This window comes from Ranitomeya variabilis, chromosome 6, assembly GCF_051348905.1.
Source record: "Ranitomeya variabilis isolate aRanVar5 chromosome 6, aRanVar5.hap1, whole genome shotgun sequence".
In the NCBI taxonomy this organism is placed as follows: domain Eukaryota; kingdom Metazoa; phylum Chordata; class Amphibia; order Anura; family Dendrobatidae; genus Ranitomeya; species Ranitomeya variabilis.
The window spans coordinates 131078696-131101940 of NC_135237.1; the positions used below are offsets into that span (position 1 = coordinate 131078696).

Genomic DNA, 23245 nt, shown 5'->3' on the forward strand with positions numbered 1-23245 from the left:
CTGACCCCCCCCTAATTTTGACACAAAAAACTGGGAAAACTTAATGACTCGAGTATAAGCCTAGGGTGGGAAATGCAGCAGCTACCGGTAAATGTCAAAAGTAAAAATAGATACCAATAAAAGTAAATCAGTAGGTTAAGTGTTTTTGAATATCTATATTGAATCAGGAGCCCCATATAATGCTCCATAAAATTTATGATGGACCCACAAGATGCTCCATATTAAAATATGCCCCATATAATCCTGCATAAAAGTTAATAATGGCCCCATAAGATGCTCCATAGACACATTTGCCCAATATAATGCTGCACAAATGTTGATTATGGCCCCATAAGATGCTCCATAAAGATATTTGCCCCATATAATGCAGCTCAAACGTTAATTATGGCCCCATAAGATGCTCCATAAAGATATTTGCCCCATATAGTGCTGCACAAACGTTGATTATGGCCCCATAAGATGCTCCATACAGACACATGCCCCATATAGTGCTGCACAAACGTTGATTATGGCCCCATAAGATGCTCCATACAGACACTTGCCCCATTTGCTATTGCTGCAATAAAAAAAAAAAAAATTCACATACTCACCTCTCGTTGCTCAGGCCTCGACACTTAATATTCACCTGACTTCGGTCCGGCGCCGCTCCATCTTCAGCGTCTTCTGCACTGACGTTCAGGCAAAGGGCGCGCCCTAACCACGTCATCACGCCCTCTGACCTGAGCGTCACTGCAGAAGACGGAGCGGCGCCGGAACAGGGAGCAGGTGAATATCGCGCAGCGCTCCCCCTCCCCATTATATTCACCTGCTCCTGGCGCGGTGCAGTCCCTGCATCCCTGGCGCCGCAGCTTCTTCCTGTACTGAGCGGTCACCGTTACTACTCATTACAGTAATAAAAATGCGGCTCCACCCCTATGGGAGGTGGAGCAGCATATTCATTACTGTAATGAGCGGTACCATGTGACCGCTCAGTACAGGAAGAAGCTGGGGCGCCAGGGACCGTGCCAGGAGCAGGTGAGTATTATTAGACAGCCCCCGCTCCCCCGCCGACCCCTGGGTATGACTCGAGTATAAGACGAGAGGGGGACTTTCAGCCCCCAAAAATGGGCTGAAAATCTCAGCTTATACTCGAGTATATATGGTAAGTCTCCCTCCTCATTCACAGGTCAGGAGGGGGAAGGTCTCAGGGGTTCATTGTTTCAACAAGCTAGGTCAACATGTCATTAGCATATTAGCAAACAATACAGTGCTGTGGGGGCTGATATCAGATGGCAGCAACAGCCATTCATCAATTAGCAAATAACTCCTTCTACAAGAGAACACCATGAAAATAAGTAAAATAGAAATATACCCAAAAATGATACCCACATAGCATATCACACCATCACATACAGCATTCCAGAATGCTGTAGATAAGCCCCTGATGCTGGTGGGCTTAGCTCACCTTCGATTTTGGGGATGACAGGTTCCCTTTAAACTCTCATTAGTCCCAGTGATATTGGACGGTCACATTTCTGCTCGTTGTCATTAGACACTGCTCTAACACCATAGGGCAACCACATTAAAATTGCTGGGACATTTAGTTTTTCCTGCATCAGATCACGGAAGTCCCTAGTAGAATATACTTGAAGGAAACAGAAGAATAAAGATTCTCTCAATTAACAATTCTTTATGTAAACTTTCAAAGTTCTGCTCCTTGTGGTAAATGTTTCAGTCTTCCACTAGATGTCACTAGACACAAGATTTGCTTACCAGGAATCCAAATGATGACTCTACACTGCACTGTAAGGCACACAGTCAGGTCCAGAATTATTTGGACAGTGACACAAGTTTTGGCATTTTAGTCGTTCACCAAAACACATTCAAGACACAGATATATCATCATTATGGGCTTAAACGGCAAACTTTCAGCTTTAATCTGGCAGCAATCACATCCTAATTGGAGTAAAGGTACCGTCACATTAAGCGACGCTGCAGCGATAGCGACAGCGATGCCGATCGCTGCAGCGTCGCTGTTTGGTCGCTGGAGAGCTGTCACACAGACCGCTCTCCAGCGACCAACGATGCCGAGGTCCCCGGGTAACCAGGGTAAGCATCGGGTTGCTAAGCGCAGGGCCGCGCTTAGTAACCCGATGTTTACCCTGGTTACCAGCGTAAAAGTTAAAAAAAACAAACAGCACATACTCACCAGCGCGTCCCCCAGCGTCTGCTTCCTGACACTGACTGAGCTCCGGCCCTAACAGCACAGCGGTGACGTCACCGCTGTGCTTTCACTTTCAGTTTAGGGCCGGCGCTCAGTCAGTGTCAGGAAGCAGAGGCTGGGGGACGCGCTGGTGAGTATGTGCTGTTTGTTTTTTTAACTTTTACGCTGGTAACCAGGGTAAACATCGGGTTACTAAGCGCGGCCCTGCGCTTAGTAACCCGATGTTTACCCTGGTTACCAGTGTAAAATATCGCTGGTATCCTTGCTTTTGCTGTCAAACACGGCGATACACGGCGACCTAGCGACCAAATAAAGTGCAGACCTTCTAGCAGCGACCAGCAATTTCACAGCGGGATCCAGATCGCTGCTGCGTGTCAAATACAGCGATATCGCTATCCAGGTCGCTGCAACATCACGGATCGCTGGCGATATCGCCTAGTGTGACGGTACCTTAAGGGTTTAGGAATTACAGCTCTTCAACGTGTACAGTTGAAACTAGAAGTTTACACACCCTACAGTGTATAAAATGACACATATGCATGTTTTTCTCAAAATCTGACATGAAATCAGAATAAACATTTCCTGTTTTAGGTCAATTAGGATTACCGGAATTATTAATATTTGCCAAATGCCAGAATAATGAGAGAGAGAATGATTTAAGGCATTTTTATTACTTACTGCAAAGTCAAAAGTTTACACACATTTCATTAGTATTTGGCACCATTGCCCTTAAACTGAATGACTTGGGTCAAACGTTTGGGATCTCCTTCCACAAGGTTCTCAATAGCTGGTCAGAATTTGGGCCCATTCCTCCTGAGAAAACTGGTGTAACTGATTCAGGTTTGTAGGTCCTCGTACAGTACTCGTTTCACTGTGGATATTGACACAATATTACAAGCTTCCGCCATCATCTTCACAAGGTCTTTTGCTTTTGTCCTTGGGTTGATGTGCACATGTCGGACCAAAGGACGTTCATCTCCTTCCTGAGCGGTATGATGGCTGGATATTCCCATCTTGTTTGTACTTGCATATAATTGTTTGTACAGATGAACGAGGCACCTTCAGGTATTTTGAAATTGAACCCAAGGATGAGCAAGACTTTTGCAAGTCCACAATTCTCTTCCTAATATCTTGGCTGATTTATTTAGACTTTCCCATGATGATACACAAAGAAGCAGTGTGAAGGTCTTTTGCTTTTGTCCTTGGGTTGATATGCACATGTCGGACCAAAAGACGTTCATCTCTGGGACACAGAACCCACCTCCTTCCTGAGTAGTATGATGGCTGGATATTCCCATCTTGTTTGTACTTGCATATAATTGTTTGTACAGATGAACGAGGCATCTTCAGGTATTTTGAAACTGAACCCAAGGATTAGCAAGACTTTTGCAAGTCCACAATTCTCTTCCTAATATCTTGGCTGATTTATTTAGACTTTCCCATGATGATACACAAAGAAGCAGTGTGTTTCAGGTGTGCATTAAACTACATCCACAGGTGTGTCTCTCTAACTCAAATGTTGCCAAAAAACTTCAAAAGCTTCCAAAAACATGACATCATAATTGTTTAATGGCTTAGTAATCTTAGTGTATGTAAACTTTTGACTTTGCAGTAAGTAATAAAAATGCCTTAAAACATTCTCTCTCTCATTATTCTGGCATTTGGCAAATATTAATAATTATGGTAATCTTAAATGACCTAAAGCAGGAGATGTTTATTCTGATTTATTGTTAGATATTGAGAAAAAAACATGCATATGTGTCTTTTTATATAATGTATAAACTTCTGGTTTCAACTGTATCTGCCTCTTTTTCAAGGAGCAAAAGTAAGTGTACAATTATCTGAAAAGCTCTGTAATATGCTGCATGGGCTATTCACCAATAATGTAAACCTATAAAGAATTGGGTTAAAGGGTACAAAATTAGAAAATATGTTCTTTGTTTGATAAACAACATGTTTAACAATGAAGATACAGGAGTTTAAAAACAGAACCAAAATGGGGAAAAATATGACAGATGATAAACACAGGAATACAGTACAATACGTAAAATATGCACTGCTAATATTTTACAATGTTGCCATTGCAAGATATGATGTAAGCAAATGCATATTCATAATACAGCAGGCGGTAATGGTGGATAAGGAAGTGTCCGTTTAACATGTATGATACATTACTTGAATAGAAACGTGTGGATCATGGATTAAGATGCAAAGTGCATAACTATCAGAATAAGATTAACATGATTACAATATATAAAGTAAAAAAAATGGACCCAAACCAGAAAGTGCCTATATCACTACAATGGCGTCAGCACTAACATGCGTTTGGGCAAAACGTTATTAACAGTCCTTTCCTGATTTTTTTTTTTTTTTTTAATTGCTTGTATTTACAATTTGTGTTTTTTTGTAACCAGTAATATATTAAAATAAAGAAGAAGGTTAATTTTTTTGTGACAGGTACTTTTAAAACAAACAAAAAAAAACACTAGGAAAAACAAGAACTGCACCATGTGGTTTCCTGAATCTGGATTTTGGAGAGTTGAATATACATCAGACAAGATACACTGAAATAGGAGACACAGACTGCTGTATATACATCACATGGGAGACAAGACTCTGCTGTATAAACATCATAGGATGCATTGAGACTGCTATATATGATGCATATACAGTGGAGTCTGCATCTCCTATGTGATACATATACAGCAGTCACAATGTATACCATCACATAGGAGACAGACTGCTGTTTACATATGACATAGGAGAAACAGATTCAGCTATATACACTGCTCAAAAAAATAACAGGAACACTTAAACAACAGAATATAACTCCAAGTAAATCAAACTTCTGTGAAATCAAACTGTCCATTTAGGAAGCAACACTGTTTGACAATCGATTTCACATGCCGTTGTGCAAATGGAATAGACAACAGATGGAAATTATTGGCAAATATTAAGACACACTCAATAAAGGAGTGGTTCTGCAGGTGGGGACCACAGACCACATCTCGGTACCAATGCTTTCTGGCTGATGTTTTGATCACTTTTGAATGTTGGTTGTGCTTTCACAATCGTGGTAGCATGAGACGGACTCTACAACCCACACAAGGGGCTCAGGTAGTGCAGCTCATCCAAGATGGCACATCAATGCGAGCTGTGGCAAGAAGGTTTTCTGTGTGTCAGCGTAGTGTCCAGAGGCTGGAGGCGCTACCAGGAGACAGGCCAGTACACCAGGAGATGTGGAGGGGGCCGTAGGAGGGCAACAACCCAGCAGCAGGACCGTTACCTCAGCATTTGTGCAAGGAGGAACAGGAGGAGCACTGCCAGAGCCCTGCAAAATGACCTCCAGCAGGCCACAAATGTGCATGTGTCTGCACAAACGGTTAGAAACCGAATCCATGAGGATGGTCTGAGTGCCCGACGTCCACAGATGGGGGTTGTGCTCACAGCCCAACACTATGTAGGATGCTTGGCATTTGCCACAGAACATCAGGATTGGCTAATTCGACACTGGCACCCTGTGCTCTTCACAGATGAAAGCAGGTTCACACTGAGCACATGTGACAGACGCGACAGAGTCTGGAGACGCCGTGGAGAGCGATCTGCTGCCTGCAACATCCTTCAGCATGACTGGTTTGGCAGTGGGTCAGTAATGGTGTGGGGTGGCATTTCTTTGGAGGGCCGCACAGCCCTCCATGTGCTCGCCAGAGGCAGCCTGACTGCCATTAGTTACCGAGATGAGATCCTCAGACCCCTTGTGAGACCATATGCTGGTGCGGTTGGCCCTGGGTTCCTCCTAATGCAGTACAATACCAGACCTTATGTGGCTGGAGTGTGTCAGCAGTTCCTGCAAGATGAAGGAATTGATGCTGAGGACTGGCCCGCCTGTTCCCCAGACCTGAATCCGATTGAACACATCTGGGACATCATGTCTCACACCATTCACCAACGTCATGTTGCACCACAGACTGTCCAGGAGTTGCCAGATGCTTTAGTCCAGGTCTGGGAGGAAATCCCTCAGGTGACCATCCGCCTCCTCATCAGGAGCATGCCCAGGCATTGTAGGGAAGTTATACAGGCAAGTGGAGGCCACACACACTACTGAGCAACATTTCATTGTCTTGAGGCATTTCCACTGAAGTTGGATCAGCCTGTAACTTCATTTTCCACTTTGATTTTGAGCATTATTCCAACTCCAAGCCTCCGTGGGATATTAGTTGAGATTTACGGTGATCATTTTTATTTTTTTTTTGTTCTCACTACATTCCACTATGTAATGAATGTTTACAACTGGAATATTTCATTCAGTGATATCTAGGATGTGGGATTTTAGTGTTCCCTTCATTTTTTGGAGCAGTGCACATCATATAGGAGACCCAGAGACTGGTGAATGTACATCACATAGGAACCAGACTGCTGCATATACATCACGTAGAATAAACAGACTCTCCTGTGTACATGAAGCTTTAATTGACACTACAAGACTGATGTATAGCACTGCCATTTAACATTCAACATATAAGCCTAGCGTAAGGTGTCTTGTACCACCTCTGGTAGGAAAGATTGTACCAGATCTTGCAGCGACAGCCTGGTTTGGTAGCAAGCATAGAGTCAGTTGAAGGTATGATATATTGTCAGGGATGATTTTTTAGGTTAATGGCAATAACTTTTTGCTCAGCTCTGATGGGTACCCACAGTGATCTCACTTCCCAGAGGTTTGTTTTAACAGAATTACTAAAACAAGTCACTGCTGTTATTTCCGAACACAACCATTGTAGGGGTCAGTTGTTCTCTATTTATAAGGTTAGACCGATTTATTTTTAAATTACACTTACATGGGGTGTTCATAGGTCCTCTTCTTGTGTCTCATTGTTTTAATTATTGTTATTCTAATCGTTTTTTCTTGCTACTTTCACCCTGCTCAAGAAGAGGAAATTTCCTACCTAATGAAGTCCTATGATCACAGCTGCATCTGCAGAGTCACCCAGACAGCACGGCTGCAGTGTGACAGGCAGGGATTATACATGTGAAATAGTGAATGGGCGATGGGGTCACAGTATTTAAGTACAGGAAAGATAAATATCTTGGTACTGTGTTAGGGTACTGTCACACAGTGGCACTTTGGTCGCTACAACGGCACGATCCGTGACGTTCCAGCGATATAGTTACGATATCGCTGTGTCTGACACGCTACTGCGATCAGGGACCCTGCTGAGAATCGTACGTCGTAGCAGATCGTTTGAAACTTTATTTCGTCGTCAAGTGTCCCGCTGTGGCGGCATGATCGCAGCGTGTAACAAAGGTGTGCACGATATTCCCAATGTCCTGTATGACTTCTACATCGCAACTACGTCATGAAATTATCGCTCCAGCGCCGTGCATTGCAAAGTGTGACCGCAGTCTACGACGCTGGAGCGATAATCAAGCGACGCTGCAACGTCACGAATCGTGCTGTCGGAGCGATCAAAGTGCCACTGTGTGACAGTACCCTTAGCCAGTAGATAGGAAAATATTTAGAATTGAGAGTCCTCCGTGGTTGATACCTTTTAATGGCTAACTGAAAAGATGGTAACAAATTGCAAGCTTTTGAGACTACTCAGGTCTCTTCATCAGGGAAAGACTAAAGCAAATTCTGATGAATCACATTTATACACAACACAGAACTGTCATTATGGAAGAGTGATAAGTGATAAACAGTTGTTGTGTATAAATATGTGTTACCTTTTCAGTTAGCCATTAAAATGTATCAACCACTGAGGACTCTCAATTCTAAATATTTTTGTATTTAAGTACAACAGGCACTATAACTAGCACATGGCTGAGCTTTCATGGGGATCTAGAGAACTGCAAAGTTATGTTTTACAAAAAGTAAACGTTAAAGATCAGAATACTAAAGGTTGGCATCCTGAGCATAGCAGGAATCTGAGCTCAAATCTGTTAAGCTCTGTTGGGCTATGTTTCCATGTGGCGTATTCCAAGCACTTTGGACGCAGCGGACACCCGCCCAGTCCAAAGCGCTGCTGGCTTTTTCAACGCGCTGTGATTCCGCATGTGTTCATTGAACCATGAGGAATCACCGCATCCTATACATAGAACGGTACTATTTATCTAGCGTCTCCGCAAGATAAGGACATGCTGGGGTCTATAAAGACGCGCCACATGTGCGTATAGGCAGGTCTGCCACCTGCGTCTTTGTACGCATAGTGGAGATGGGATTTCATAAAATCCCCTCCACTATGCTGTAACATCTGGCTGCTGTGGACTGGACGCTGCGGCTGTACGCAGCATCCATTCCGCAGCAAATACTGAACGTGGAAACATACCCCTAATAAATGCAAGATGGCAGATATATACCAATGTAAAGGGGCAGAGGCGTAGCTAGGGTTTTGGTTCAGGGGCGAAGCTTCTGAGTGGGCCCCTAACTAGGTAACCTTGATTATAACTATGTGACGCACCCTAAGGCTATGGGCACACGATTCGGATTTTTCCACGCAGAAACGCTGCAGATCCGCAATGTGATGTACAGTACAATGTTATTCAATGGGATAAAAAAATGCTGTGCAGATGGTGTGAAAAAATCAGTGCGGAATTGCTGCAGCTTTCAAATAAGTGAATGTCACTTCTTTTGTGCGGATCTGCAGCGTTTCTGCACCCCCCTCCATGATAAAAATCCGTAGCGTCTGCGGATTCTGCCAGGAGATGCGGATTTTGTGCAGAAAATTCTGCACCTCTTTTCCTACATGTGCACATAGCCTAATAGTGGAGGAGAACCTCAGCAGATGGCCGTGCTGTTGCTGAAAATAATCTCTATATTAAAGACCAATATTGATATTACCGCCATATGGTCAGTGGTAGATACCAGCCCTACAGAACATATAAGAGCCACAAAGTAAGATAAATGATTTATTTTAATAATATTACATGTTTTAATAAAAGCCAGTGAGCACCACAAACAACAATAGGTGGGACACCTGGACCGAACAAAAAAAAAAACACAGTGTGTGTATATGACTCAAGGCAGTAACAAGAGTGATAAACACTGTATATGAGAGTATAAGCAGGGGCAAAACATGCCTAATGTAGACAAATTCAACAGTAATCCCAAAAGGGGTATAATGCCATATGTGCAACACATAATTATGACCCAAATAGGGCCGCAGGGCCGCGCTTAGTAACCCGATATTTACCCTGGTTACCATTGTAAAAGTTTAAAAAAAAACAAAAAAACAGTACATACTCACATTCTGATGTCTGTCACGTCCACAGGGTTAAAACTGCTTTCGGCAGGAGCGCTGCGCACGCGCTGCTGCCGAGAGCTTCCCTGCACTGACTGTGTCAGCGCCGGCCGTAAAGCAGAGCACAGCGGTGACATCACCGCTGTTACTGCCGGCGCTGACACATTCAGTGCAGGGAAGCTCTCGGCAGCAGCGCGTGCTTTAGCAGCGCTCTTGCCGAAAGCAGTTTTAACCCTGTGGACACCTGGGGACGTGACAGACATCAGAATGTGAGTATGTAGTGTTTTTTTTTTTTTTTTACTTTTACAATGGTAACCAGGGTAAATATCGGGTTACTAAGCGCGGCCCTGCACTTAGTAACCCGATGTTTACCCTGGTTACCCGGGTGCTGCAGGGGGATTTCGGCATCGTTGAAGACAGTTTCAACGATGCCGAAGTCGTTCCCCTGATCGTTGGTCACTGGAGAGAGCTGTCTGTGTGACAGCTCCCCAGCGACCACACAACGACTTTCCAACGATCACGGCCAGGTCATATCGCTGGTCGTGATCGTTGGTAAGTCGTTTAGTGTAACGGTACCTTAACTCCCTGGCACTTTAGGATCTGCCTGATCACAGGCTGTTATGTAACAACTGGTGTCTGCAGGCCATTCAAAGAAAACAGCATGGGGTCTGCAAGGCAATTACTGGAAATGTGATATTCCCCACAGCCTTGATATTGGATTGTGCTACAGGCTAAATGAGGTGAAGCAATCAGCACATGAAATAATCAGGATCCGACCATGTCACCCACAAGTGAAAGTCATGAGACATCAACAGTGTCTTGGACTCAAAACAGAAAGTTTGTATTACTCCCGCTTTCACTTACACTCCAATACATGCTATGGATAAGTGTCCTAAAGGGTTATTGCCAGCATTTACCGTTGTCACATAGGTGACAAGCTGCAGAATGGTGCGGTCTGACTGCTGGGATCCTCACTGACCACGATAATGGGGCTCCAAGTTTACTCGTCAGAATCGAGTGGAAGGGACAGGAGTGGTGGCGGGAATAAGGAACTGTACCCATCAGTTTCTCTGTAACTTCCGATTATTCAGCCTACTTGTCTTATGAGTAATTTCCACTGGCATTTAGATTATTCAAGAAAAGCTTATTCTGAAAGATGACAGCTGACTTCACCAAAACGTGAGGCACGCTATATAGCTCGCATATCAAGATTTTCAAGCTAAAAGGTTTTTTTTTGTTTTTGTTTCTTTAAAGGTCAACAGAACTACAGATAGTGATCAAGAATTTAATGCAAAGAGGTTTAGTCACCAGAGAAATAAAAATGGCAGACATTAGAAGTGACCTATTACAGTGCTATACAGATATTTTCACTGTAGCTTTCATAATTATTGATCTTAGCCTAGAGAAACATCGTCCTTGCCCTCAAGCCACATCACCCTCCCTCTACATGTCGCCCATTGCACCCTTGCATTTTCTTACATGCCATCATAAAACATTTAAAGGGAATCTGTCAGCAAGTTTTTGATGTCAGCATGATAGAACGGGAGAGACCCAGATTCCAGCAATGTCACTTACTAGGCTGTATTGCAGTTTCAATTTAATCAGTGTTTTAACAGTAGGAGATTCTCACTATAGGACTACAAGCCTCCTGCCTTCTAGTCAACTGCTCTATGTAACCACTCCCCCACCACTGATTGGCCGCTGTCATACAGTGTACACAGAAAGCGGCAAATCAGTGGTGTGGGCGGGGCTATACACAGATCAGCTTTCTGAGCACTGCCAGATCTGCAGCAGAGAAAACCGGGATTGTATCAAAATTACAGCAAGCAGCCCAATAAGTGACAACACTGAAATCAGGTCTCAGCCCTGACATCATGCTGTTCTCAGATTACTTAGTAAAAACCTGCTGACAGATTCCCTTTATTCCCTACCTGTTATGTAACAGTTTGTCAGTTTCTACACAACTGTGTCAGCGCAATACGCAACAAAACCCCTATGTAAATAGATACTGCAATGATGTGAATTTTGGCAGCACTATTACCATGGTGTGTGAATAGACCCTTGTAGAAATGGTTCCCAGGACACAACAGGTGCGGGGAACTCACAATGAAGGACAACTGTGTACATAAGACACTTGCGGTAAATTAAATTCACCAACGAAACAGAAGTTTCCCAACCTTTATAGTTTTATATAATTGATGACCCCCCCCCCCCCCCCCCCCCACACTTACATACGCTGTTCATTTTCCCAGGATTGGTGATAATGCACTGGGTACGGGACTTAAATATTCTGTGTAGGGTTTGTGGGAGGCTTACCAGTCAATCAAAAAATATCATTGTGTCAGCCACATTTATGTAAAACTATGGGTAGCACCAAAGAAGGGTATCACAATTTAGCGAATTATAGAAAGCGGCTTTTCTCTTCACAGAGCCGACACATACAATATTAAAAGGGAACTAGACACTGGTAAGTTCACAGAAAATAGCGCCTTTTTATTGTAGGTTTCTACTTTGCAATCATTGGAATTCTTAATATGAAATATAACAAAGAAAGGTGACAATCACAAATAATCGCTATTAAAACAAATAGATATGTAAAAACAATCCTTAAAATAGACTGTCTTTACATATGTCCCTACACTACTAAAACAGGGTAAGGCTATGTTCACATACAGTTTTTTTGCCGTACTTTTTTCTGCAGCCAAAACCAGCTCTTTTGGTAGTAAAAACGCTGCCTTTAAAATGCCTGTTTTTTTTGGCATTTTTGCTGTGTGTTTTTTGCAGCAGTTTTCTGGGCGGGTTATGTGTATGCTTTGTCTACAGTACATGTTTTCATAAAATTAGTTTTATTCACCAAAAACAAATGTTATTTTTTTCACTTTCTTATTAGGACACTGGTGAAATGAAGCAGAAATCTTTAAGTCACAGAAGGCACAACATCTCCATATCCATCCATAATGTACAATCTTATTTGTTGTCAGGTCAGAATTAATTATATATATTTTCACCTTAAACCATGTTAAACACTACAAAAAGGAAAATTGGCCAGTGCAAAAGTTTTGGCACCCTGCATGGTTAGTACCTAGTAGAACCGCCTTTTGGAAGTATCACAGCTTGTAAACGTTTTTTGTAGTCAACCAAGAGTCTTTCAATTCTTGTTTCAGAGATTTTCATCCACTCTTCCTGAGAAAATTTTTCCAGTTCTGTGATATTCCTGGGTCGTCTTAGATGCACTGCTATTTTGAGGTCTAGCCACAGATTTTCAAAGATGTTCAGAGGACTGTGAGGGCCATTGTAAAACCTTCAGCTTGCGCTTTTTGAAGTAGTTATTGTGGATGTTGACATGTGTTTAAGATTATTATCCATTTGTAGAAGCCATCCTCTTTTCAATTTCAACTTTTTTACAGATGGTGTTATGTTTGGATTCAATAAAATTTCAACAAATTCTTGATGCATTCTTCTCTCTACACGTGAAATGTTCCCTGTGCCTTTGGCTGCAAAACAACCCCAAAGCCAAAGAGTTCTATTTTAACCTCATCTGTCCACAGGACTTGTTTCCAAAATGCATCAGGCTTCTTTAGATGTTCTTTTGCATACTTCTGATGCTGAATTTTATGGAGAGGACGCAGCAGAGGTTTTCTTATGATGACTTTTCCATGAAGGCCATATTTGTGCAGGTGTCTCTGAACAGTAGAACAATGTACCACAACTCCAGAGTCTGCTAAATCTTTCTTAAGGTCGTTTGCAGTCAATCAGGGGTTCTGCTTCGAAATCAATCCTATAAGCAGCTCTCACTGAAATTTTCCTTGGTCTTCCAGACCTTATTTTGACCTCCACTGTTCCCGTTAATTGCCATTTAATTACTTTCCAAACCGAGGAAAGGGCAACTTGAAAACGCTTTGCTATCTTCTTATAGACTTCTCCTGCTTTGTGGGCCTCCATCATTTTCATTTTCAGAGTGCTAGGCAGCTGCTTCGAAAAACCCACGGCTGCTGTTTTTTGGCATAAGGTTAGAGGAGGCTGGGTTATTATAAAGCTGGGAAATTTGCATCATCTGGTGTTTCCTAACAATGATAGTGAACAAGCCATTACCATAACAGTTTAATTAAGGTCTGAAACCTTGGTCACAGTTATCTGAGAACACAAATCTCAAAGGGTGCCAAAACCTTTGCATCGGCTTATTTTTCTTTTTGTAATTTTTAAAATGTAAAAGAAAATATATATTATTTTTGCTTCAAATACAAATGAAATGTGTCATCTTTAACTTAATGCCTTTTAGAGATCATTTCAATTTGCTTGACTGTCTACAATAACAGTAATTTTGACCAGGGGTGCCCAAATTTTTACATGCCACTGTATAGACTGAAGGATTGGGAGTAATGGTATAATTATCCAGATCAATGACATGCCATCCTGGTATGATGCCGCACATATCTATAGCTGGGAGAGTAGTAAAGCTCTGGATCATTTACCCATGAGGATTACATGCTCTTGACTGCAGCACATCTATAACACTAGTGGGTTATTCCACTCCATTAAACATTTCATAGATTGTATAGTCTCAGAGACTCCACTAAGAATTTCAATGAAGACTGCACATTTTTTTTATACATTAGACTTGTTAGGGTTGCTATCTACAGGTTATGAAGCTCATCATCAGCACATCATAATGGACATAGATCCAGATGTCAATCTTTCAATTGAACCCAAGTGTACAATAACTTATTTATACACCATCTATAGATATTATCCAGATTGTTAAGACTATGAGGGAGAATTATTTGGTTATTAGCTACCTGCAGGTTAGGCATGAAGAGGGTTGGGGACCTCTATCCTAGATGTGGATTCCGAGGTAAGATCCACATGTTAGCAGACATTCATGGCATGTCCTGGGGATCAATGTCAGTGATAGGAATAGAATATTGCTTTTAACATATGACCAAGATATACAGAAGCCAGAGGTTTACTACACCCTCCCCCACCTACAGCCCAAGATGTGGTGGATTCGTCCCGACAATCAATAATGCTAAACTAACATTTATGATGCATATTTTAGCAGGGCTCCAAATGGGAATTCGGAGGGGGCGACACTGAAGGGTAACACCTGCTCTCTGGTGACAGATTCTTCTGAATTCGTGTATATTACTATTGTGTTGCACTTACCATTATATGTTATTCTCGGTTTCGTTAAGCACATAACAAGGTGCAAATCCATTTCATCTGTAGGAATGAATTTTGAGCATACTGGGCACTTGAAACCTGCAAAAAAAAAAAAAGAAATCAATTAAATAAGTGTACATATAATAGAGAAATATAATACATACACAAACTGATAAGATATAATAGATGCTACAATATATTGTAGAGTGTCATAGGCTATACAGTGATGTCGACAGAAAACCAAGGTGTATATCTGCTGCTAATTATATAGTCAAAGGGAAATTACATTTACCACGGACACCTTTGTCATATCATCGAATTGTAACACTAAATACAAGTTTAAAAGTTTAAAATCTAATTATGATCTTAAATGAAGCAGATATATTTATGAATGCCAGTTATGATGAAGAAAATCCATCATTTCGGACTTGGAAGTACATTTTTATTCACTTATATGGCACCATTAATTCCACAGCACTTTCCAGACATTATCGACAATCTCCCCATTGGGGCTCATAATCTAGATTCCCTAGCAGTGTGGGAGGAAACTGGAGAACCCACACAAACACTGGGAGAACGTACAAACTTGTTGTTGTCGTTGGGATTTGAACCCAGGACCCCAGTACTGCAAGGCTGCAGTGCTAACCACTGAGCCACCGTGCTGCCCATTCCATAGGAAGCCACTGAGGTGCCCCTGCTGTAAGGAAAAAGGGGACAAAGGCCGATTTTATCTTTGTCATGAAACGCCTCTGTGTCTCCCCCCTGCCAAAATACCAACATTAACAGAAATAAGTGCATTGATCCAAAGGACAAGCTTCCCATTTGCTTCCAAATGATGAAAAATTTAATTTCTCAGTCTGAGCAAACGGATAGAATTCATGAAAATTCAAATTCATGAAAATTCATTTTTTTTTCCCTTGCGTATTTTAACCAAAGAGTTTGTCCTAATATGCAGGAGTTTTTATCCAAAATAATGTTTAAAAAAAACCACATGTAAACCTCATCAAACACGCAAGTCGTATACACTGTTTTTCCTGCAAAAAAAAAGTTTTTAGTGAAAAAAAATCTACTTAAAATATTTAACATGTGCACATACCCTTTAGGCTAGGTTCACATTGCGTTAATGTGTGCACGCTAACGGACAGCGTTGCACGGCGAAAATGTCGCAATTAACGCCGTGCAACGGGTCCGTTAGCGTGCCCATTGACAGCAATGTGAAGTTTCCCTCTAGCGCATCGCAAGCGCGTGCCTTTTTTCGGCTCGCGCTAGCGATGTGCCGTTCTTTTGTAGCGCGCCTCGGACGCTGCATGCAGCGTCCGCGGCGCGCCCGAGGTCCGTTCCCCACTCTCGCAGATCGGGGATCTGCGAGAGCGGGGACGTTAATGCGACCCCTAACGCGGCCCCTAAAAAAACATTGCGTTAGCGCAATCCGCTAGCGCTAAACGGATTGCCCTAATGCAATGTGAACCTAGCCTAAGGCTATATGTACAGAGTTTTAGGACCCAATCCTCTCCAAAATCCTACAAAAAAAAAAGTGTATGTGCACACTGTTTTTGAAAAAAAAATTGGGCATAAACCATCCAAACGTGCAGTTACTGCTCAGTTTCCACTCCAAAATCTTCTTAGAAGTGGATCCTGATGTTGTGTTAAAATTGAAAACAAAACCTTTAAAAAAATAAATAAGTGGATTCTGCAGGAAACCGCTCCAAACTAAGTACTGTCCAATCAAAAGGCTGCAAAGAACACGAAGAAAAAATCTCAAGAAAAAGAAAAGAAACTGTACCCAAAATTCCCCCCAAAAATGAAAACTTAGTGGTTTCTAGTTGAAACACTGTTTTTGACCTCCTCTGTGTACCCTCAAAGGATTCGACTCAACTCTAGTAAATGTGTTGAGGACACGATTTTGTGGCACTTCCAAATATATAAGAATTACAGGTTGTGCGCCTGCAGTTAAGGCGGTCTTATCACAGACTCTGCAGCACTCCGCTGATGAAGACGCATGTGACCAGACCTGTCCATCTGCCTCCGCCAGCTGAGAAACACTTCATATTGGAAACCGGATGTTCTAATTGCAGGTGCAGATGGACAGGTCTGGTCACATGCTGCTTATTGTTTTCTTGCAGATTTGAAGGAGTTTTATATCTGGAGCATGTCAGTTCTTTCAGCGTTTTTGTAGCATTTTTCACCCATTCATTAGAATGGGGGGAAAAATGCATAAAAAAGCAAAATAAATGCAGCAAAAACATGAATTTTATGCAGTGTTTCGATTTTGATGCAGACATATCTGCAATGAATACTTAACATGGTCACATACCCCAAGAGCTCCATTGAGTCTGTGAGGAAGGTAAAACTAATAGGAGCGGAACCTGCCAAAATCATGTGCCTAACATATCTTAAAGTAGCCATCCCCATTCCAGTGACCAGAGAGAAGTTGATTGTTGACCCAACGATGGTCTTGGGAACGACGGCTTTACCATTGCAGTCTACACATTTTAGTTCACATTGATCAGCACCATTGTTTAATTTGACTGCACATCATCAGTGACAACATAAGGATGGAAAATATATCTGGAAACGCTTTTTAATGGAAAGATCTTTCATGATCCTATAAATTGAAAAACTGAAAAATGGCAGTGTCTTTCAATCTGATGACAAATGGATCATCAGCCGGCTAAAAAGATCAGCCACTGAGTAGTCCAACACAACAAACTTTGGTTATAGTTAAAAATCTTCATTTTTCCATCAACTTAAGTCTAATGCTTATAGAGACGTTGGGGAAGGTATGGTGAGGTAAATCGGCAACAGGAGAGGAGGCCCATTTTACAGATAGCAAAAGTGCACAGATCCGGAGGTCTGCAGATGCAGTTGTGGGAGATTTGTTTCCCCTTGTGATCTCCATTACTGCCATCAGTCACTGGAAGTAAACCACATTTGGACCTTACATTATTGGGCATTCACTTCATTGTTCTCTTTTACACTAATCGTCTATCAGTTTTTACTGAAGTTATCCCATGTTTTATGCCAAACTCAAGAGTAAAGGAGGCTGGTGAGACAACAGACAGGAGAGATGGAGCGATGATAGTAGAAGAAATTAATGAAAGAAAGATATAAACTGTTGTTCCTGTGCTCTGTGATAGGGCAAGATTTAATATCCGGAATAATGACTCTGCAGTTTATCTGCGACTACGTAATGAATACTAAGACTTCAGACTTTCTCTGTAGTGGACATGAAAAACTTTCCTAATTCGGTGTGGTGCCTTATACAAGGTAAAAACAGATTATACAAAGTCATACTACACTCTGTATAAAGGGGCTTTTCCAGGTTCAGAATATGGAGGTCACTGATATGTGATTGGGTGAAGGGAGCCTCAGACCCGCCGATTATCCGATTGAAGAGGTTCCAAAATTCTGTGATCATTGCAGCCTCTTACACGCCATCTATAGTAATATATACAGCTTTGCTGCTGTGAATAGGACTATGATGTATTGGCCATCAATATTCAGAACCTGGAAAACAATGTTAACACCCATCCTGGAGGCATGAGAACAAGCAAGACAATAGGGAAATGCTATGGCAGAATATGGTGAAACTAGTAATGAGCATGCGCCATGGTTATAGGCAACTGGAGAGGGCCATCTGGGAATACACTATTCTTAGCCACCAATATTAGTATTGGTTATTTGTTCATAGTCGTTTTTATAACAAAAACATCAGCTCAGTAAAGGGTTAATTTTAATGTTGTAAGTTGGAAGAACAAGAGGCACAATAGTGTAGGACAATGCAGCCTAAAGAAGCAGCCAAGAAAAACAGTCATTACACCGGTATTGTGTCTACGTGACATCTATCTGCAACAATTACTAGACCGAGCGAGTCTATTTACTACACTGACTTATTTGACGAAAGAAAAAGAAAAAAGAGGGATGGCACTACCTTCCACTTGGACACCTTCAGCCTCTGTGCACATCAAGTGCTTTCATGCAGAAAAGCAGTCCAAATTCCACCACATGCTACCGGGTGCTCCTCCAGAAATCACATGAAAATCAGTGCATTGCATAAGAAAGGAAGGAGGGCACTCACCAATCTGAAGCTCGACTTTGCTTTATTAAATGTTCATTAAAATATCATGGCCGGGAGAGTAAACAAGGAGCTCCTGTGAGCAGTGTGAAGACGACGGCCGTTTCGCGCTCTTACGGGTCTGTATGTGGAAGGACGCCGGGAGGGAAGATCATATGCTCCGGCCACGGCATACTCCTCCCATACCCGGTTCCTCCCACCTGGCCATGAGATACAAATCACAACAAAACACTAAAACACGATTAAAACTGTGTAGAGCACCCATAAATCTTATACATTAACTAGTATAACCAGCACAAATAACGAGAACAACAATTATTCATTTTCTATCTACCCCATTAGCGACCTTCAATCCTGCGAATGAGTCATTAGTATAAAAAAATAAATAAATAAAAAACGCTCCTTCGTTACCAATGTCCGACGATGCCGCTACTAAACCCCTTTTGGTAATTACAGGAAAACCGACATGTCCAACTTATCGTTGAACCCCGTCGGTCCCATTGCGTTAGTGCGCATTATCCACTTTGACTCGCGTCTGAGGAGGAGCTTATTCCAATCTCCGCCCCGCGCTGGTAAGCGGACCCTTTCAATGCCTGCAAAGGAGAGAGCTCCCGGATTTCCCCCATGTACCTCTCTTACGTGCATAATCAATCTTGGCACTCCTTTGCCCGTTCTGACTGACCTGTAATGCTCCCAGAAACGCACATACATGGGACGTACGGTTTCCCCCACGTAATAAAATCTACATGGACAGAAAAGGACATATACAACATGGTTCGTTTTACAGGTAATGAAATCCATCACCGGGTGCTCAATTGCCCCTATATGTAGGACCCCACTGGTGACATGGAATTCACAGAAGGAACAATGTCCACATCTGTGATTGCCCTTGGGGGACAATGCAGCCTGAAGAAGCAGCCAAGAAAAACAGTCATTACACCGGTATTGTGTCTACGTGACATCTATCTGCAACAATTACTAGACCGAGCGAGACTATTTACTACATTGACTTATGTCGCCCTCTGTACGAGTCGCTAAATTCATGGTTAGTAAATTTATATGCGGTCAAAGACATTCCTGAACATTTCAGTATCTGGGTTAGGAGGATCCAGTGATGAAGCAAACAATAAAAGTAATACACAAGTTGCTCATTTTAACATGTCCCATATCAGAAGCCATGCTGTGATCACGAATAGTCAGGACCGTCTTCTCGGTAACAGACAATGGTAAAGAAGATCCGCTCTAATCATCTATGTGTATGAGTGCATTACAATACTTCCCAATCGGCCTCTTTCCCCGTGTGACCTGAAGATACACCAGCTGCACAGCGGAGAATGTGTGGAGCGGAAGCCGCTTTCTCAATGTAAGTCTATGCAGCCAGGTTCTGGGTCCCATAGGCTTACACTGAAAAAGATGCACCGTCCCGTACAGCGTGAACCAAAGCTGAAGAGCGGGTCGTATGAGCCTGGAGAGCCAGTAACCTGAGGGTACAGCGATTTTTAGTACACTTGCACTATATAATATACTGTACATATTTAGGAGGGATTAGGGAAAAAAATGACAGACTAAGGGTGGTTTCACACTTGCGTTTTTGTCTGCAGCGTTTTTTGCACAAAAAACGCATGCGTTTTTTTCCCTATATTTAACATTGAAAACGCTTGCGTTTTTTTGCACATGCGTTTGTTCGCGTTTTCAAACGCATGCGTTTTTTGTCTGCATGCGTTCATTTTCAAAAATGCTACCTGTAGTATTTTCTTGCGCGTTTTTTTGCCGCGAAAAAACGCATGCGTTTTTTCGCGGCAAAAAAATGCATTGCTGTCTATGTAAACGCATGCGTTTTTAAGCACATGCGTTTGTTTGCGCTAAAAACGCATGCGTTTTTATAGAAAAAACACAGAAAACACACTAAAAAGCCACCCACCACCATCAAGGTGATAACGGGATCCAAACCCTAACCCTAACTCTACCCCTAACCTCACCCCTAGCCATTTAATAAACATTTTCTGACAGTCATATTGCCATGTATTTAAGTGCCACGTATCACGTATTTCAGTGCCACTTATGCCACGTGCCACGTATTTAAGTGCCACTTATGCCACGTGCCACGTATTTAAGTGCCACGTGCCACGTATTTCAGTGCCACTTATGCCACGTGCCACGTATTTAAGTGCCACTTATGCCACGTGCCACGTATTTAAGTGCCACTTATGCCACGTGCCACGTATTTAAGTGCCACGTGCCACGTATTTCAGTGCCACTTATGCCACGTGCCACGTATTTAAGTGCCACTTATGCCACGTGCCACGTATTTAAGTGCCACGTGCCACGTATTTAAGTGCCACGTGCCACGTATTTAAGTGCCACGTGCCACGTATTTCAGTGCCACTTATGCCACGTGCCACGTATTTAAGTGCCACGTGCCACGTATTTAAGTGCCACGTGCCACGTATTTCAGTGCCACTTATGCCACGTGCCACGTATTTAAGTGCCACGTGCCACGTATTTCAGTGCCACGTGCCACGTATTTCAGTGCCACTTATGCCACGTGCCACGTATTTAAGTGCCACGTATTTCATTGCCACGTATTAAAATTACTATAACTACGTGGTTATACATGGCACTGAAATATCGTGGCACGTAAATACGTGGCACTTAAATGCGTGGCCACAGATTAGGGTTAGGGTTAGGGGTAGGGGTAGGGTTAGGGTTAGGGTTTTTTGTTTTTTTCTTGTTTTCTTGTGTTTTTCTATAAAAACGCATGCGTCTAAAAAACGCATGCGTTTTACCGCGTTTACATGCGTTTTTTCACACATGCGTTTTTTTAAAAACGCATGCAGATAAAAACGCAAGTGTGAAAGTAGCCTAAGCAAAGTACAACAAACAGCCCCCTCGTCATTATTACAAGTTGGGGTCTCTGTGCCTAGAACATCATTGTTCACAACTTCTGACTTCTCTATGATAAAGGCCTAGTTAGTTTTTCTGTGATGTTGGGAAATAAGAATACTATGGCTGTAAGGGGGAGCGCCAATGATAACTACTGAGCGCTGAACCCTTTCTACTAATGTATGGTTGACCTGTGACCATGGGTGAAGTCACTAATGGCCGGTGTGCTTTGTTATACCATTCTATGGTAAGTGCGGCTTAATGTCTTACTTCAGGCACTGCACGACTACATGTTTAATGACAGAGGTAGATATGGTAATGTATATACTGGCGGGAATGCAAGTTATCTAAGTGCCAGATGACACATGGAGATGCGGAGTGTGAGGTCAGATGCCAGTGAGCCCGTGTGATGGGCGCTGGGCAGCACAGCATTTAGTTAGAGCAGTGCAAAAATCAATTTTTGGAAGTGGCCTTGACCCGAGATCAGACCTGACTGCAATGGACTCACACCTATGCCGTACAGCTGCTATGGATTGCTCCTAGAACTCTTTCGGCTACATCTCTGTTACAGTTCAACCCTACTGTGTCTGTGTGACTGTTCAAACCAAGCATCGCGCCTTGTACAGGACATAGCCCTAATACAATCGTACCTTAGTGTTCAATTCTGTGTCTGCTTTACCAGAAATCTTCACAGTGTACCCTTGGCGTGAGAGCAGTTCAATGCAGTTACAGCCACATGCTTTCCATCTGTGCCCCCCCACCCCCTCTCTTATGATTGACAGCTCTGGCATCACAGCAGCTGATAAGGGCGGAGATCGATATAAAACAAGTAGATGGGAAGATGCACTGCAGCGCACCATGGCATGGCCAAGTAAAACAAAACACTTCATTTGCTTATTTGAATAAAGATTTTTGGCAAATGTAGAATTGGATTTGGACACAAAGTACAATTTTTATTTGGGCTATGTACTTTACAAGGTGTTGTGCTTTGTTTGAACAGTCATTTTGTGCTGAAATGGCTGCTTAAGTGTCAGAGGTAGGATACTTACAAGAACCCACAAACTAGTTTATCCACCATTGCAGAACTTTCACTATTCTAAGTCATCCTAAAACCAATGAAACTAAAGTAAAAAGATCGGAGATGACTTTAGTATGACAGAAACACAAGGTCAAAACGATTAGAACCACAGAGCTATTCAATCATGTCCTACGTTTGGGTCAGTTGCTCACAGGTAGCGTTCCAATAAATCAAACTGCGTGTTGTAAGGAATCTATCTCCGCTAACAAGAAAAGATACATTGAAGATCTCAAGGAGAATTTAAATACATTGGAAGGCTTAAAAGAAAAAGTCAGCGCAGTATTGAAGCAGTTCTGTCTTTATAAGCATTATAACATTATTATAAGCTCTTTATAATGTGAAGTGACTAGTATTATTGCATGAGGTTAATATACAGGCCCACAGTTATGTATAATTAGGAGGAAATAAACAAATATCATTAGACCAGTCCCATGATAAGAAGCATCCTCCTTTGGTGCATGAGCTCATTCTATACTATCATATATAAATTACTTACTACCATAATTCATAACTAAGTAGTACCAAAAAGCCTCCTGTATGTGTGTGATACTGCAGATGAGGCTGTATGGCGAGTATACCAGGCTACACTGAAAAAGTTATGATATATGTAA

The 23245-nt window shown here is 42.2% G+C and overlaps 1 protein-coding gene across 1 annotated transcript in view; it reads right to left on the reverse strand.

Annotated features, from left to right (window-relative positions):
- ZNRF2 (zinc and ring finger 2) overlaps positions 1 to 23245 on the reverse strand; it is a 137888-nt gene that overhangs the window by 12124 nt on the left and 102519 nt on the right. Inside the window, exon 2 of the mRNA XM_077269004.1 lies at positions 14602 to 14697. Within this exon, the coding sequence (XP_077125119.1) occupies positions 14602 to 14697 (96 nt within the window). The remainder of the gene's footprint in view (positions 1 to 14601; positions 14698 to 23245) is intronic.